Consider the following 18,344-nt stretch of genomic DNA (forward strand, 5'->3'; position numbering starts at 1 on the left):
TAAAGGTGAAAAATGATCCGGTTAATTAGGCATGAAGGAACACAGCAACACTGCCAAAAGTCACAGAGCTGTTGGTTGTAAAGGGGGTTTGTCATGGTGTGGTGTTTGTAGTGGGACAGCTTTATCGTCGCTCTCTTGTCATGTGGTTTCCTCACTTGCCGTTTCACCCCTGGGTCCTCAGACGCTTCTAAAAACTTTTTCTTTTGTTAATTTGTTTGATTTACAGGCTTCCGTTCTCTTCCATCTTCAATCTGTTTCCCTCTGTCTCTTCAGAGCAGTGTACTGAGTGCCACAGTCTAAGGGATAAAAACAGCACACGCCAAATCAAGGACTTGGCCATCGGTGCTCACTTCAAATGAAATAGACACAGAGGCCAAATGAAGCCCCGGCAATCTCTATGGGGAGCAATCTAAGCTGTGTGTAAGGATTTACAGCGCCGTTACGATGGCCTTGTTTCTATGTTATGAAGCAACACAGATAATCCCAGGAATCAATAGCTGTCCTCATACCGGCATTGCAAACCTCAAGAGTTGCTTCATGGATACTAGAAAGCATTCCTTGGGCATTTCCAAACATTGGTATACTCTTTTGAAATGGCACAGTACTCCATCTTACTGTTGTCTCATCACAATGGAAATGTACTGGAATCATTACTGATCAGACTGATGGATGTACAGTTTGTAGTCCAGGAAAAATGTACATGGATGGTTCAGATTTGCGTAAAAGCACCAAAAACAGAAGATCCGTACCAGTGTTGCAATGGTACCTACCCAACTGTACATGTATTCCAATTTTGGTGCTTTTGCCCAAATCTGAATGAATTGGCTTATTTCTGGCTACTTTTAGCTTGAGACTTGAACTGTGGCACCAGGGTTTGTCCTCAAGACTCAGAGAAACCTGTTTAATAACTGGTCCTCACTCTGTCCCAGAGGTTGATTAGCTGGTGTCGGGGCTTCCTGAGATACTAGTTACTGCTACTGGTGGTGATGGTGGCATAAAATCTGGAGAAGGGGATTCTGTTGAAATGATGGACATCTGTCTAATTGTGATCTCTGTCTGTCTGTCTATCTGTCCGCCTGCCTGCCTGTCAGACATCTCAGAGATGGAGTCGTACCATTCCTACTCTCCACCAGAGGAGAGGAGGTCCCGCCAGTCAGACCTGTCCTCCCACTCTTCTAATGAAAGGGACAACCCCAGGTAGGATGGATGGATGGATAATGGATTCCTGGATGGATGAAGAGACTTTTGCCCAAATAATCATACAGGGGGTTGACAAAATAATGAAAACACCACATCAAAAAGGTGCTCAAACTTTGAAGTAGCTAAGTCACAATTACAAAGTCAGCTACTAAAACAACAGCAACTAAAAGTTACACCGATACCAAATAGTGGGTGCCTGGGTTAGAGCAGCATCAATCACAAAAACTGCAAAATTATTTAATGTGACAAGGGGAACAGTATGGGAGATCATGGCAACATATACTCAACATAGACAAACTGCATCAGTGGTGGCAAGTAGAAGCTCACCTACAGGAGCAGACAGACATTTGAGAGGATAGTTGCTAACCACAAAACTACAGAATCAATAATTCAGACTGCTACTCAGAAACTAGTTTTATCCAAGACCAACACACAAAGATGCATAACCCGGTGTGAGCAGCGCAAAACCTGGAGCCATGAGCAATGGAAAACGAATCTGGTTTCGGATGATCAGCCTTTTTCCTCCATCCAGACAGGTGAAGAAAGACAAAGGAAGCCTTCAACCCACTATGGGTGTTAGCAACTGGTTAACATGGTGGTGGATCTGTACTGGTATGGCAGCCATCTACTATCTAATCATCTAACCATCAGGTCTGAGGATTGCTCTGCATGGGTGATTAACCGCCAAGGAATATGAGGACATTTTACAGGGCCAGGAGCACCCTTAGGTGCAAACACTGTTCCTTCATAATGTTCTCATATTCCAACATGATAAAGCAGCCATACAAACTGCTTACCTGATATGCATATATAGGTGTTTCAGTTATTTTGTGCACCCCCTGTATGTACTCTTAATCTGGCACACATAGGCTTTGATCAGTCGGTGTCACACCTTGTATGTCCCTACTGAGCCTCCTTACCTGTCTGTCTATGTGTAACAGGGAAGAACCTATCAGAGTAGCCAAAATGTCAGCCATGGCCTCCCCATTCAGAGTACCTGAAGACCCCCAGGCCTCGGCCGAGCTGAGCCGAGAAGCACCACACATAGAGGAGCCTCCAGGTAACCAGACACCACACCATTCACCTCAGTATTATACTGTATATACAGTATATGTAGGATACACACACTAACATCTGATATAACTGACATAAGTCACATGGGGCACCAACCTCAGGAAGCAACAGAATGTCATATGTCTAGAATTAGACAAGAAAAAGTTGCCAAAATTCATAAAGGTACAGTCAAATGTTCAAGATCTCCCAGCATTCCAACCATTCTACAAGAGAAGCAATTGTACAAATGCTACAATACCTACAACCTCACAAAATTTATTTACAGGGACTAAGGCTACGTTCACACTGCAGCTGAAAGTGTCCCTGCACATGTGCAACCTGCAAAAAGCTGCATAGGAGTCGCGTTTTTTCAATTCCCATCTGGTCCGCATGGATATGTAGTACGCAATTGGATCCCGAGGCATGAGCATGTATTTATCACTCAAATTGGAATTTGTCAGTATTGCCATGATGATAAGTAAATGTTACATCGTTCACCTGAGATAATTGTCAAAATTCTGGCACCACAGCAGCTTGGCTGAGCCAGCGTTGGCGTGCAGGACGACAAGACACAATGAAAGAAAGCCAAATGGCTGACTTGATTGGTATTTGGGGGGACGCCTCAATTCAGTCAAAACTCAAAGGCACATACCGAAACCGAAATGTGACGAGAAGCGTAGGTACTAAAATAGATGTAACCTCTATTGTTATTGTTACTCTGCTCACGCATGTCTTTTTGACATTGCTGTCAGTTCATTTTTGTATCGGATATGGATACCATCCTAGAACACTCCTCAAAAAAATCTGATGCGAGTCCCAATTTGGAATTGAGCAGGAAGGCCTGCAGTATGTCCACAATCATCAATGATGAGTGATTTAATTACATACATCTCAGAGAAAACATTGGAAAGTGAGCTGCAGAGGACTATAACATAATAACAAATGCCAGTAATGTAATAAAGTAAATAATCAAATCAAAAGCCAAAAATCTTGAAATGATAACATAGTAGTATTTTTGTCTGAATAATGCAGTAACATCAACCATTAATGTAATAACACTCTGAAATCACTTTGAATGTCCACACACATCACAACAGAACCAATAATACATACAAGAAATTATAGTACCAGATTTTATTTTTTTTAATGGTGACCAACTGCACTAACCTTTTGTGCATATGTGTGATTTGCAGATTAAACTCAGTATCACTGACTTAATTTGCTTCACTTAAACCATTACTGTACTTGAGCTGAAGAGGTGCGATCATATATTAGAGGTGATGAAGTATCACAATACAATACATTAAACCCTGCTGTAAAAAGATGAATGTGTTAGTATTAGTGTGTTAATATTAATTTAGCTGAGCCTTAGCGCTATAGGGACAGTAGCATTAACTTTTGTTGTCTCTATACAAGTTTTTTTCATTGTTTTCTATTTGCCCCATGGGTGGCTCTAATCAAAGGAGACATCCAGCACAATGATCACCACTGATGACCCATTCATTTGCTATCAGCAAGGGTTTTTTTCTTTTTTTGAAGCATGCTGAAAGGTAAGCAACAAAGTTTAAATCAAAATAGATGACTGAACATTATACAGGATTTCCTATTACTCCTGCTTTAATTAGTGAGAAATTAGCAGTAGCAAAAGTAGCAAAAACTAAAAGCCTTGTGAGATATCTCAGATGTAATAAAAAGCTAGCTAGACAGTTGTGAAAACACTGTAGTCAAGCTACTATTTGTGCCCAAACCTATACAGCACATGGGATATAAAAGCATTTATTTTCTAGATTTAAGATATGCTAATTAATTAGGGGGCCACTAGTTTGCCTCTGACAGATATGGGCTGTACACGGTCAGTGTCAATTCTGTAGTTAAACACACGTACCACATTATAGTATAGATGGAAAGGATTCCATATGTAGGCTACCATCCATCTCATGGCGGATTGGAGTTTTAGTTATAGTGTACATTTATTGGAGGCAGAGCAGCTCTGGAGGCAGAAGGAACCTCATTGCTTGATGTCCAGCCAAAGGTCTTCGTCCTGTGTCTAGGGATCGTCAGTAAGTTGCTGCCAGAGGATCTGAAGGCTCTGCTGGATTCATACCTTAAAAGCAAATAAGATAAATAAGGGAGTACAAGGCCGTGGAGAGACTTCAAAATTAAGAGAAGAATGTTTAAATCTATCCTAAAATGAATAGGCAGCCAGTGCAGTGCTTTTTAAAAAAAAAAAAGTTCTGTGTGCTCTAAACTTCAATTGGTGGAGCCAAAGAACACATTAGCTAACTTGCAAAATAGAAAAGCAAAGAAGGACACCTGGTCAGACTATAAATAAACAAAAAAAATAGAAATAGCAGTGACTTCTTCTTTCACTCATTCATGACCATTGCATTCATGAACTTGGAAGGTCAGCAGGCTAGCTAACTAGCTTACCTTGACAGCTATAGGCAGGGTTCCTACGCAGGTCTGGAAAAGTATTAAAAATTAATTTGAACATTTCCAGGTCTTGAATAGTTTGGGAATTTGAAAAAATGTCTGGAAAAGTATGGAAAATGTTGTGGTTCAGTTCCGATACACACATAATTCTAGCTTTTATGTTGTTGTAGAGCCACTTTGAGTCCACAGTTTTTGTTGATGTGAAGAATAATGTTCAGATAGAGGGACGCTCTTATTACCCAGCCGCTGTCAGCATGCATTATATCAAATACCCACCAAAATCAAATCCAGTCAAGAACATAGGGAAGAATATGGAATTTTAAAATGGAAACCGTGTAGGAACCCTGCCAATCATCTCACATGTGATATTTGTCGCTGTGAAGAACAATCTTCATCTATACAGTGATATGACCTAGTTAGCAGGGGCAAGATGTCTATCTACTGAAAATGTGTAGGAACCCTGTATAGGCTAGAATGGCTAGTTTGAACTTGGAAGGTCAGCAGCTTGCTAACTAGTTTACCTAGACAGCTAGGCTAGATTGCTTTTTTCCAGTTAGTAGCAGAGCACTAGACTTCATAATATTAGCTTCCTCTTCTCTTACCTCTTTCCTTTTTTATTAGGCTTCAGTCTTACATTACTAAGTCAGAAAAACTGTGATTCTTTGGCGCCCATTGAGGTTTAACTCAATCAGATTATTTCTGCCTCCCAGAAATGTTTGTAAAACTAAAACTCCAATCTGCCATTTGATGTGGTTGGCTTTTCCTGAAATTGGGTTAATACTGCTCCATAGTTGAGCAAACTTGTTATTCAGTATTTCAATTAGAAATTATAAGTTTATCATATTTAATCATTGTATTGTGTCATAAATGGTAATGTTCAACATTATTTTCTTTCTCTAACAGATCTGGAGCCTTGAGAATACTCCACATCCTCATTCTTTTGTCCTGTATCCTATGGGTATTAAGAGGACTTGGACATCGACCTATGGATGAAGAGTTGTACGATGCTATACTCAAATTTTCTCAGGGATGGACATAATTGTAATGCTACTTGCTACTTGAAATGTTGGAAAGTTGATTCATTCATATTTTAACATTTTTTAAGCAGTCAGTGTAACTGTTTGATTTTCAAAATGTTTGAAGTGTCATTTTTCCAGAGATGGACATAATTGCAGTGTTGAAGTTGAAATATTGGAATGTTTCATTAAAGATTTTCTTTCCTTGAAGAGTTGGTGACTTGATATGTTAAATCTACCTCTCTCTGGTTACTCATTTACAGTAGCAGCCAAATGAGTGTGGGCACATTGCTAGAGAAGACTATTTAAATCCTCAATGGCAACAGTGTGAGGCATAATCTAGACAGGAAGAGAGCTTATTATTCACCAAAGCACTTGATATGGAATTAAAAAATGACATTGATGCGACAGATGAATGTCAAGTTGTTTACTGAAAATCCTAACATTTAGTCTAATTGAATATGACAAAAGGTTTCAAATTATTGCATTATTCAGCCAAAAATGACAACAACAAACAGCAAAAATGCAATTGCGTTATTGTTTCAAGATTTTATTTTATTATTGGCTTTTCATACACTCCAAAAAACGTCCACCTTAACGAGTCAACTTTGCAGCCATCACATTTAACGCTATAATTTTTTTGTTGTCATTTTGAGACATAGCTTGAATCGATTTAAGTTCTGTGGGAGTAGCTCACTTCTGCAACTACCAACTATTTTGGCTACAAAAGAAAAAATATTAAGTAAGAGATTCTGCTCTGACAGCTAAGTCACCAGTGTTATGGACTAGTCAGTAAAAGGTCTAAAATGATTTTAAGTGATGGAAAAATGTGTTTAATTTTAATTTTTAGTTTTAATTGTCAAGGTTGTACCAGTCAGATGTTACAAAAACCCTTGTATGTCTTTGTTTGAAGCTTCTATCCAACTGAAAGTTATAATTCCTTCCACTTTTCTCTGTGAACAGGCCACACAGTGTAGGTTTAGGTCCAGACTGACTTTAAATGTAGGAGTGATGGACATTCCATTCCATAGAACGTTAACATGATGAGATGAAGCCAGATACAGTCTTATTTGATTTGACCCCTGATTGGAGTTTCTGGCAGGCAGCCAAAGAAACACAGTCAACATTCTTTCATTCTTTCTTTATTATCAGTGGTATTTTTCCCAATCATGTGATTTTTGTATTATATGACATTGCAGATGTAGATATGATCAGTTTTGAAGTACTTTTTCTAAGTATCTTCAACTAGTAGCTTTGACTATCAATCTCTTGAGGGAAGTTTTGTTGTAGTGCATTGTCTTCCAATGTGGAGTAACTGGTAGCTTGTAAAACTAGACTTCCAAAGTAGCTGTAAGGTCTTGCTGTGTTGATGTTGATTTTCTTTCCTCCAGCTGCTGTTACGACGACGCCCAAGATTCTCCTCCGACCGAGTCCAGAAGACGAAGAAATATATGGGTGAGTTCTCTTCTTTTCTTGTCGTTTCCTTTTTTCTATTACATCTGTTTTTTCTTCTCCTTTTTCTTTTTTTCATGATTCATATCTCTCTCCTCTTCGTCCATGGGGAGGTTTACTTTTGCTTTCTCCACATGGTCAAACTGCTGACAGTAATGCAGTAATGCTTTATCCAAGTGTGTGTGTGTGTGTGTGTGTGTGTGTGTGCAGGTTGAACCTAGCCTGCACTTACACAACTACAGGCTCTAATCCTGACCTTGCGGATGACTTCTCACACAATACCACTATAGATAATCCACTAGAGACCAGTCAAGTGCTATCAACAAGATGTAATTACTATACTGAATGTGATTGGGAGGGTAAGGGTTCAACCGATATATGCATAGAAGGGTGATAGCTTTGGATTGAAGACAAGTATTCAGTGTTTCCCTATAGAGTTATTCTTGTCAGGGTGGAAAAGCCTCTGAAACAGCATTTAGACCATCATGGGACACTAAAACTCTCCATTGCAACCCAGGATGATGATGATGATGAGAATAATAATAAAAAGAGGAAGAAGAGGAAGATCACACATACTTGTGTGGAATCTGATCAAAATATTTCAGTAACACTTTACAATAAGGGTCACTAAGTTAAGGGTTAGTTAATGCGTAACAAGCATTAACTAACCCTTAATTAACAGTTAACTAATGTGTAATTTGTGTATTTTGTGTTCATGTTAACTAAGGTATTAATTTATACATTATTTAATAGTTTATAAAGATGACTATTGAATAATGTATAAATTAATACCTTAGTTAACATGAACACCATTAATAAATGATTACCAGACACATTAGTTAACTGTTAATTAAGGGTTAGTTAATGCTTATTAAGCATTAACTAACCCGTCCCTTAATTAATGTACCCTTATTGTAAAGTGTTACCAATATTTCATTAAATCAATTCAGGTTAAGGGCTGTAGTATTGATCAATTCCACAATAAATATGTAATCAATCAAACTGCCTCATATGTATCATATTGAAGGTGGACAGTACTATATGCATGATATTTTTAATAAAAATCTATATCGGACCATATGCCAGCAAACCAATATATCGCTCAAACCCTTATTGTTTCCCCATCTAACATGGGAATATTACAAGTTATTATTTAAATTTTAATCTTTGAGTTCCTGTTGTTTTTTTCTTCATTTAGTCTCCATCTTTGGTGCTTTCATTAGTGTGGTGTTTCTGCACTGCACTTCCCAGAGATCATCCAGTACTGTGACTACTGTCTTTTTCCTTGGATTTGAGTTTGAGTTTCTGTAGGTGGCGCTCTTTTCTTTGTCTGTTCAGCTATGTTGGCTATCACTGCTCATGCTAACTAGCCAGTTCTTCTTCTATTTATTCCAAACAAGCTGGAAACATAAAACATATCACTTCCTGTGCACCAGAGTGTTTTTCCCAAGAAACACCTACCAGACACCCTGGCCCATATCCATAAAACTCAGCATAACAGCATTACGCAGTGCAAAACTTTATGAATCACCTGAGGTGATATAACCATGGTGTTATGGTCCGCAGTGGCCCAGGTGAAAGGCAGTGACATCAATATATAAATGAAGTCTTGCATATTAATCCCCCACACACACTCACACACCCATGCGCAAGGGCAATGGGTTGCAAACTAGATATGTCAGAAAGGCAAAGAAAGCCATTCTCACCAGCAGAACTCTGTATATTAAGATAAGACATTGTGTTACACAATGCAAAATGTATTAACCACTACCACCTGTTTCCAAGGACAGCACTGAAACACATTGACAAAACATAGCTTTTAAAGATATTTAGGGTATGCTAGGATGTGGCAAATCCTAATATTTCTGGTAATTTGGGTACTTGGTGGTGTGAAGTAAGAAACTTTTTTTAGGTAGATAATCATAAGTTGGAACTATATTTGATATATTCTATACTTTTATGAATCAATTACAGGACATACAAATGATCAGAAGTGGGTGCTGGGATTTATGAATATGGGCCTGGTGTTTAGAACAGCAAATGTAAAAGCTTTCATGAATTGGATATAGGTTGAATCACTATTGCATGGTATCAATCGACCATAAAGTGTAGCAAAATGGACATTTATTTTTATGAAAATGTCACCGACTGTTACTTAAGTGAATTAAATGAACGGAATAATTCAGTTGAGTAAACACAATCATAACCAGATATATTGTTTATGGAATCATGTGTTTCCTTACCTGCAGGCCTAACACAGTGATGGTGAGTTTTCAGAAAGGAGACAGTGTAGGGCTGAGGCTGGCAGGAGGAAACGATGTTGGTATCTTCATCGCTGGTGTTCAGGAAGGCAGTCCTGCCGAGGAGGAAGGCCTGCGGATCGGAGACCAGATCATAAAGGTAGTGGGTCCGAGCGCCAACCATTCCCATTTCATACAGGAACGGAAACCTTTGATAGACAGGGTTCCCGCACTCCTGGAAAACCTGGAAAAGCCATATATTTCCGAGGCCTGAAGAAGTTATGAAAAATTTGAAAAGGGAGAAAGGTTTTGAAAAGTCATGAAATGTTAATGAAAAGTTGAAAAGGTTTTTAGGGTGGATGCCCTAAAGGCTCTCTATAGTTCTGCGTCGAAGTGTCGCCAATGCTACGCTGTAGGTATCTACGGTGCAAGCATTTATTGTTTTTTACCTCCGCCAAGGAGGATATGTTTTCGGTGCCGTTTGTTTGTTTGTCTGTTAGGAAAAACTACTGGCCCGATTTTCATGAAACTTGGAAGGGTGTAGCGTGGGCCAAGGAAGAACCCATTAAATTTTGGAGCGGATCCGGATCCGACTCACGAACAAGCAATAATAGCACGAACCTTGGCGGAGGTCTGCGCTCTCCGAGTGCCCTTCTAGTCTTTTTTGTTTTTTTGTTTTTTTGGCTTTTACCTTTATTTGACAGTGGAGATCGACAGGAAAGTGAGGGCAGAGCATATTTGCAAACCTCTTCAGCTAGTCTCTCTTCGATCTGCTACATGGTGTCTTCACTATCAGCGGACGTTAACCGGATAGCCTACAGGTAGGAGGCAATATGAAGCAACCCAAGCGTGCCAATCACAGTTCTTTAGGTCTTGCATCGCCCTACCCGTAGTTACATTTTTGGACAGGTACACGTAATCTACGATAGCAGCCTCCGTGAGCTACACCGGCACCACAAAGACCTACAGCGTAGCTACAGCAACACTTTGACGCAGAAGTATAAATTGGCCTTAAATGCACAGTATGTAATTTCTGCCACTAGGGGTCTCTCAATCAAAACAATAACAAAAGACGTAGTTTGATGACGTCGTGAAGTAGTGTGGGATCATGGGAGTTTTTTTACGGGGACAGCTTCAGCAACAGAACGCGCAGCAAACGGGAATGAATAACCGTGATCCGTCACGAGTGAGCGATGAAAACAATAGAATGAAAAAAACAACAGAGCGGCTAGAGCGGCTAGCTAGCTAGTTGGCCGACTTCCTTCCTCACTCTCTGACGGATCACCTGGTGTTTCCCGTGTTTCCCAGGAAGTTAGGGGGTAAAGGGGATATGACGCCATCGACAGGCGACCAAATGAAACGCACTGTTACCTTGAATAAAATTACGGATTTCTCTGGGTTTGAACATTGTTGGAAACATTTGAGATAATGTCAATACACAACTCAAAAAATATAGAACATGGGTCTAGTCGTTTTTAGATATTTTAATGCGGAAATGTTACATATTATACCTTTAAGGCATACACCCTTGTGAAATAGTATTCGGGGTCTGCACAATTTGTTGCTGAGGTTTATGCAAACTGTGAAAAGTTGACTTCCATTTGGTCAGTGGACAGAGCGTGTGTGGGCGGAAAACAGGTGACGAATCCAGCCCAGACACTAGTGCATCAAGGTAAACGTTTCAAGTAAATGGAGATTCGTCCGTTGGAGTGGCATATGGTGAAGAGTGATTCATCACTCCAGAGAACGCGTTGCCACTGCTCCAGAGTCCAATAGCGGCGAGCTTTACCCCAGAACACAGTTATTGCTTATTGTTTTTTTTCTTATAGTTTTGCTTATTGTTCCATAAACAACTCCAGCTGTACCGTGAGGAACATTAATTTACCACAGAGGAGTACTTATGTCACTTTTTTTGAGAGTGTAGGTGTACTGTTGCCAAACAGAAGCTTCCGTGGATAACCTCATCTTCAACATTTATTTAAGTGACATTGGGTCTTGTATCCTCTATTTTGTTAACTGACATGGTGATAAATTACTACAATAAGCAAAATATTGCCATTTATACACATTTATATGGCTAAAATATGGAACAGACGGATGTGTAGTCCGTCAAAAATAGAAGTCTTGCGTATCTCTGATCCGGCTCCATCAGCAGAACCATCAACGTGCTGCTTACGCAGCCAGTGCAGCAGGTTGCATTGAAGTTAATGCGTATTTGATCCAACCCTTGCGACCCAAACAGACGGAACAGAAATGCAACCGGTGTAGCTTTGCCGTTAGGCCACTGCAGCCGACACTCGGCATTACACATGGAGATCTTAGGCTTGTGTGCAGCTGCTCGGCCATGGAAACCCATTTCATGAAGCTCCCATCTTCCAGAGGCAGTTTGGAACTCGGTAGTGAGTGTTGCAACCGAGGACAGACGATTTGTAAGCACTACGCACTTCAGTACTCTGCGGTCCTGTTCTGTTGTGTGTCACACCTGAGCTGTTGTTGCTCCTAGACATTTCCACTTCACAATAACAGCAGTTACATGGGCAGCTCTAGCAAGGCAGAAATTTGACAGATTGACTTGTTGGAAAGGTGGCATCCTATGACGGTAAAAAAAATAACTTTATTACATTTGCAGACACTTGTCTAACTACAGCTCTGATAGAAACTATTTTTTTCAGCATGTCCAATAAGTTGTTCACAAATAGTTCAAATTGACTCGGGGCACATTACAATGTGAAAATGAGTTTTCATAAAAATTTGTCATCTGAGTATAGCATATCGCTAGTGGAGAAATGTGTATGTAGTCCTAATAACGGTGGCTTTTGTTTTGTGTTTTGAAGGTGAACAACGTAGATTTCCAAGGCATTGTGAGAGAGGAGGCAGTGCTCTTCCTGTTGGAGATTCCAAAAGGGGAGGACGTCACCATCCTGGCCCAGAGCAAACCTGATGGTAAAAGATTCCCTCCAAAAACATCAGAAATCGATGATCAACTTAGCCTACTATTGTCCAAAAGCAAAGACAGCCAGCAATAGTAACTGGCCACAGCTGACGCTAACCAAGCTCAACACTTACATACAAAAGCACACTAAACAACAATCAACACATGTAAGTTTTGAAAAGCCTCCTGAAAATATGACAACAAAAAACACAAATCACTAATAATGGCTCACTACTACATTTTACTGCTAACAACGCTTTGCAAGGCCCCCTATGCTAACGTTACAGCCTCAACAAAGCATTAAGCCCACTTAGGACAAAGTCCAACAAACAATATGCAAAACCTAAACCAAACCATCTACCTTCTACCATCTTACCTTTTCAGGAAACCAGGGAACTTGATAATCTTCTACTAGCTAGCCAAGCCATTTCACAAGCAACTGTAGAAAAATGTGAAATGGAAAAGCATGTTGCACAAAACCCCTGCTTTGATTGGAGTGTGACCAGAAGAGTAACATGTTCAAAAGTTTCAACCCCTGCTCCCCACCTTTCCTCTTAGGAGGACACCTTCATTAATGTGCAGTTATTTCAGAATATCTATAACCTCATCTTATGTGGAAATAAATTGGAAACTAAAACTTTAAATGAACAGAATTTTGAAGTTAGAAGATTATCAAGGTTGCCAACAATCTCGGAACCCATCGTCTGTCGATGGTCGGTCTGACGACGATTAGACTCTGGGGGCGACAGCCAATATTTCAGAGTTTCCGGTGTAGCCAGCGGACAACCAGGCCAAGACTTCCTCTTCCATGTGCCGGTCAATTGTTTACAGTCCGATTAGCAACTTGAGACGCAAGAATCGAGCGTTTCTCCACACAATACACAAACATCGATACTTTTTGTAGGTGTTTTAGGTCCAGACGACATTTCGGCTAATCTCTATAAACAGATATGCATATGAGACGTCGTCTCTCAACTCCAACTCCATTCTCGCGTCTCAAGTTGCTAATGTACCATGGTATATTGTTTATACCATGGCCAGTACCATGGTACAACTGAAAATACCACCCAGTACCATCATACTACCATGGTACTTAGGTCGCTTTGTGGGTTTGTTCACTAGCTAACTAGCCAGGAGGCTAAGTTAGCAAAGCAACTAATGTTAATGCAAGACACTACTGCTAGCTTCTAATCTACTAGAAATGTTAGCTAGTGTGCAAATCAGATGGGTTTACAACAAGAGAGTGAGGGTTACCTAGATAATGGTTAGCTAGCTAACAAGCTCTAGATGTATCATAGAGATGCATCAGATAGTGGCGAAATCAGTTCCCAGTCAAACAGCACAGACATTAACCATGTCTATTGAATTCTGTTGAGACAGCCAACTAGAAATACAGTTAGCTCTTATCAGCTGTTGTTGCCTAAGAGCTTAGGACCTCCAATATGGCTGCCACTTGGGGGCCAATACTACAATATTATGCACAGGTTTTTATTTATGAGCTGATGCTTCACCGACATCCAGCTTGCTTAGTACTAGATTTTACTTGGCCTGGCTTGTTTATTCAACCTACTTGAGACTTGACTCTAGGGACTTGCCCCTATGAACTGTGACCTGGTGGTGAGTTGAGCAACCAGGGACCGGATTCACCAATGTGTTCTTAAGATAGTTCTTAAGAAATGACATAAGATGAAATTTTAGGAAGTTCTTAAGAAGGCTCTTAAGTGCAATTCCTCAATATTTTCTTAGTAACAGTCTCATTTCTTACGAATATCTCTAATTTTCCAAATTAAGAACTTCTCAAAATAGGGCCTGAATTAATTCTGGTTAATAAACTTTAGGCTTACCGCCATTGAGGCTAGGAGACAAGGCTAGGCCAAAGCGCTTCCATCTACAAAACAATTGGGGAAAAACCTATTTATGGCAACTAGGGCAAAGATTTAAACATTGGTTGCTGTTGGTAACTGTAAAATTTGCTATCTTATTTTCAACAGACATGAGACAGAGGCCTACCTGGCCCTACACCAAATAAAGCTTTACAATAAATGTTCATCTTAATGTTAGGTGTAGGGGAACTATAGGGAAATATAGGATATTAGAGGCTTACCTTTTCACTGTTTCAATTCTTAGACTGGTGAAGGGCTGTCTTAAAGTTAAGAAAAAAATCAAGAACAAATCTGACAACTTTCATTTCAAGAATACCATTTATTCGTAAGTTTTTTCTTAGGAAGAAACATAAGAAGAAAGTTAAGAAAATATATAAGAACTGTTTTTGAGAATAGCATTTTTTCCTATTTTTTTTTTTCTTAAGACTCAAGTTAAAAGAAACAAATGGCACTTGAGAAGATTTTTTTTCTTAAGAGGGTTTTGTGAATCCGGCCACAGGTCCACTTTCTTGACAGATACTCTCATCTTTCATTCTGTACAAGTAGTAACAAACTTTTTAGTGTAACGAGACATCTGTTGGCAAGATGCTTTGTCAGTGATAGAACATGTTATGATTGGAAATGATAGATAAAGTGTGCATGTTTTAGTAGGAGCAGTCTTAATTGACTTGGTTGTTAGGCTTGTTAGAGAGTGTCTAGTGCAGTAACCCAGAACACAGTGTTCTCTCCCACAGTGTACTGCCAGCTGTCACACCTCAGGACCATCTCTCTCTCTCTCTCTCTCTCTCTCTCTCTCTCTGTTCTCTCTCTGTTCTCTCTCTGTTTTATCCATGTAATGGTGGAGATACCAGCTTGGTCCCCAGAGGCTTTTAGACCAGTTCAGGCTAGTTTTGGTTCACCCAACCGTGGCACACATGGACACATGCACCAACACACATACACTCAAAAACACGCAGAGTGAGAGAGAGCAACACAAAACACGTTATGTAATGAGCACATTGGCCCCTTGAGCTTGTGGCCCTTAAAAAAACATAGAGTTGCTTTAGCCTTTTTGCTGGAAAATTCTGTTTGTGAAGACATCACACAATCCCTGATGGAGTTGACCTGACACAGAGTGTTCTTGTGTGTGTGTGTGTGTGTGTGTGTGTGTGTGTGTGTGTGTGTGTGTGTGTGTGTGTGTGTTCCTGTACTTCTATCCTTGTGAGAACCAGTTTGAGTTTTAGACTTTTGGGGTGACAAGATTTTTGCGAAGTGAGGTCATTTTGCCCGGTTGTCCCTTCTTCAGGGGGCAAATTTAAGATTTCAGTTTAGGATTAGGATTAGAATAAGGATTCAATTTAAATTAGGATATGGGTAATTAAGGATTAAGACTTGGGTTTAGGATTAAGATTAGAATTACAATTAGGTTTAGGTTAGGGTAACGGTTAAATTGATAATCCACAAAATTCTGCAAATGTACCAAATGTAAAAGCTTTCATGAACTGGGTATGGGTTGAATGTTGTGTCATATAAATTGGCAACAGGGAGTAGCAAAACAGACATTTATTTACATGAAAATGTCACCGATTCTTACTTAAATCAAAATTGAAGTTAGTTTAGGATTAGGTTTAGGTTAGGATTATGGAAAATAGAGCATTGTCTCCTTATACATATACAGTTTCTATTGGCTGCGCAGGGTATGGTCATTTTTGGCTCTGAGCACTAGAAGAAGGTTATACAGGGAGGCACATGTGCTATACATATTACACTTGTGTGAGTGTGTGTGTGTAAAGTAGATTGAGTGTATGCTTTGTGTGTTCTTCTGCTGCTTGATGAGTCCTCTGTGTGTATTAAGACTCATCCGTCCAGCCAGCCAACTTTGGCAGCAGTGGATTGTACTCCGCATGACTATTGCTCCTATTGGTCCTTTTGGGCCAAAATGTATAGAAACGCATACACATAGGAGGCAGTCAGATGAGGACATGAAGCTGATCATGAATGACCTATCATTTTGATCATTCTTTCTTTCTCTCTGCTAACCAACCTAAATGAATTTCATTAGTCTGAGTTTTAGTGTCCCATGATGGTCTGAATACTTGGATTTGTTTATCATTTTTTCATATTTTTTGGCATGAAAATGGTCCAATTTAAATACACAGCACGAAATATTGGCACAAAATAGTATCAGCAGCTTTAATCCAAAAATATTGGCACAGTTTGAAAAATGAAAAATACATTTATATTCAACATTAGTTTTGAAAATAATACTGTCTCTCTTGATCTACTGGTAAAAAGTTGAATAAAATATTACTGAAAATAACTGAATATGCAGATGAAAAGCAGGGCTTTTGTTAGAGCCTTGTACTAACACTTTACTATGTCCTTCACTGCTTTTTTCCCTTCCTTCCTTCCCTCATCCACCTTTTCTTCACTCCTTCCATCTCTCTGTCCTTCCTCTACTTCCTGCATTGTGTCTCCCCCTCTTTATCTCTCACTCACTCCCATTCCTCCCTTTGTCTATCTAGTCTATAATGATGTCCTGGTGTCGGGGCGTGGAGACTCCTTCTTCATTCGGACCCACTTTGAATATGAGAAGGAGACTCCTCAGAGCTTGGCCTTCACCCGGGGCGAGATCTTCAAGGTGGTGGACACCCTGTACGACGGCAAGCTGGGCAACTGGTTGGCCATCCGCACTGGCAAGGACAAGCAGCTGCTGGAGAAGGGCATCATCCCCAACAAGAGCAGGTAGGATGGCATTAACCTACGTCTGGTTTATGATAGACCATTGGCTCACAAAATGGGGTCCATGGACACCCAGTGGTCCTTGAGGTGTGTCTACAGGTCCTCGAGGAGGTACTAGGGGTACTTGAGGTAGTTCTAGGGGTCCTCGAGGAGGTCCGAGGTGTTCTTTAGGGGGTTCCAGGGGTCCTCAAGCAGGTTCGGATCCATATGGGTTCCTGGGGTCTTTTGTCGCTTTCCACCCCATGGTACCGGCTCAACTCGACTCGACTCTACTCGCCTTTTTTGGTTTTCCACTGGGCAAGTACCAGGTACCAGGTACCATATTACCTGGTACCTGGTACTTTTTTTGGTAGCACTTCCGTCGAGGTTCCAAGCGAGCTTAGGCGACACCAAAAGGTGACGTGAAAACACTGCAGACTACTGATTGGTCAGAGAGAAGCGTCATCATTGCGCGACACGGAACATATATGCTAACGTTAGCTAACCAGGTTAGCTTACCCTCTTGCGTCGCCTTTGAGCAAACAGAGAGCAGTCTTTTGTCTTGCTGCCTTCAGCCTCTTCTGAAATAAAATCTGTTTCCTTGCTGTGACTAACAGCCACATACCAAGAATCAAGAACACCATCCCTTCGATATCCTCCATTGTTGCTGTGTGTCGCGTTGAAGATGACATCACTGCAGTTTCATGCGGCGTCTTGGCGTCGCTATGACGACCAGTTGTGGGGGAAAACCAAGTGGTACTATCAAAAGCGAGTCGAGGCGAGTCGAGCCGGTACCATGCGGTGGAAAAGCGGCTTTTGAGGGTGTTCCAGGGATCCTTGAGGTGGATCCGCAGCAAAATGAGGAATAGCTTAATTTCACTATAGTGTATACTTATGTACTGTATACTTAGCCGTTAAGTGATGAGAACATAGACACCAAAATCATCCATGGGTTAGATAGTTGCCTCTGGTGGTCCATGCTAACACTTTAGCCTATACACTACATTGAGTGATAGTAGGTTACTTATCCACAGTAAGAAGACTTGGTAGTGTTTTTTTATTACATGGCCTGTATATTCATAAATTTTGAAGAAGTGTTAGCAAGGAGCACCGGAGCCAATGATCTGGGGACATATGGATGATTTTGGTGTCTACGGTCTCTTCACTTAACAGGTAGACTGAACAACTAATCTCCCAAAAACTCTCTGTATTCCTTTAAAATGGGAATAGCATGATAGCTCAGCATAGAACTAGCTTATTAGGTAGTCATCAGGCAGGCTTGGGCTAGCGTGTTCTCTTGGTGGTTGTCCAAGGGTTCCAGAGCTAACAACATTAGCTGACAGGTAAGACTTTGATTGCTGTCAAATTGGTGCAGGTTTTTGCTACAGGACTGAAGACATTTCTCAAATTAGATCCTCAGAAGTGATAGGAAGGC

The 18,344-nt window shown here is 40.4% G+C and overlaps 1 protein-coding gene across 1 annotated transcript in view; it reads left to right on the forward strand.

The window, feature by feature from the left end:
* LOC139667695 (tight junction protein 2-like) overlaps window positions 1–18,344 on the forward strand; it is a 49,371-nt gene that overhangs the window by 16,203 nt on the left and 14,824 nt on the right. The window contains exons 7-12 of the mRNA XM_071547187.1: window positions 1,092–1,197; window positions 2,142–2,260; window positions 7,094–7,157; window positions 9,404–9,554; window positions 12,229–12,337; window positions 16,714–16,933. Coding sequence (XP_071403288.1) covers window positions 1,092–1,197; window positions 2,142–2,260; window positions 7,094–7,157; window positions 9,404–9,554; window positions 12,229–12,337; window positions 16,714–16,933 — 769 coding nt within the window. The remainder of the gene's footprint in view (window positions 1–1,091; window positions 1,198–2,141; window positions 2,261–7,093; window positions 7,158–9,403; window positions 9,555–12,228; window positions 12,338–16,713; window positions 16,934–18,344) is intronic.

Source organism: Centroberyx affinis, unplaced genomic scaffold, assembly GCF_046629955.1.
Source record: "Centroberyx affinis isolate AG114_WGS23_722 - 3 ecotype Tasmania unplaced genomic scaffold, CSIRO-AGI_Caff_v1 ptg005710l_1, whole genome shotgun sequence".
NCBI lineage: Eukaryota > Metazoa > Chordata > Actinopteri > Beryciformes > Berycidae > Centroberyx > Centroberyx affinis.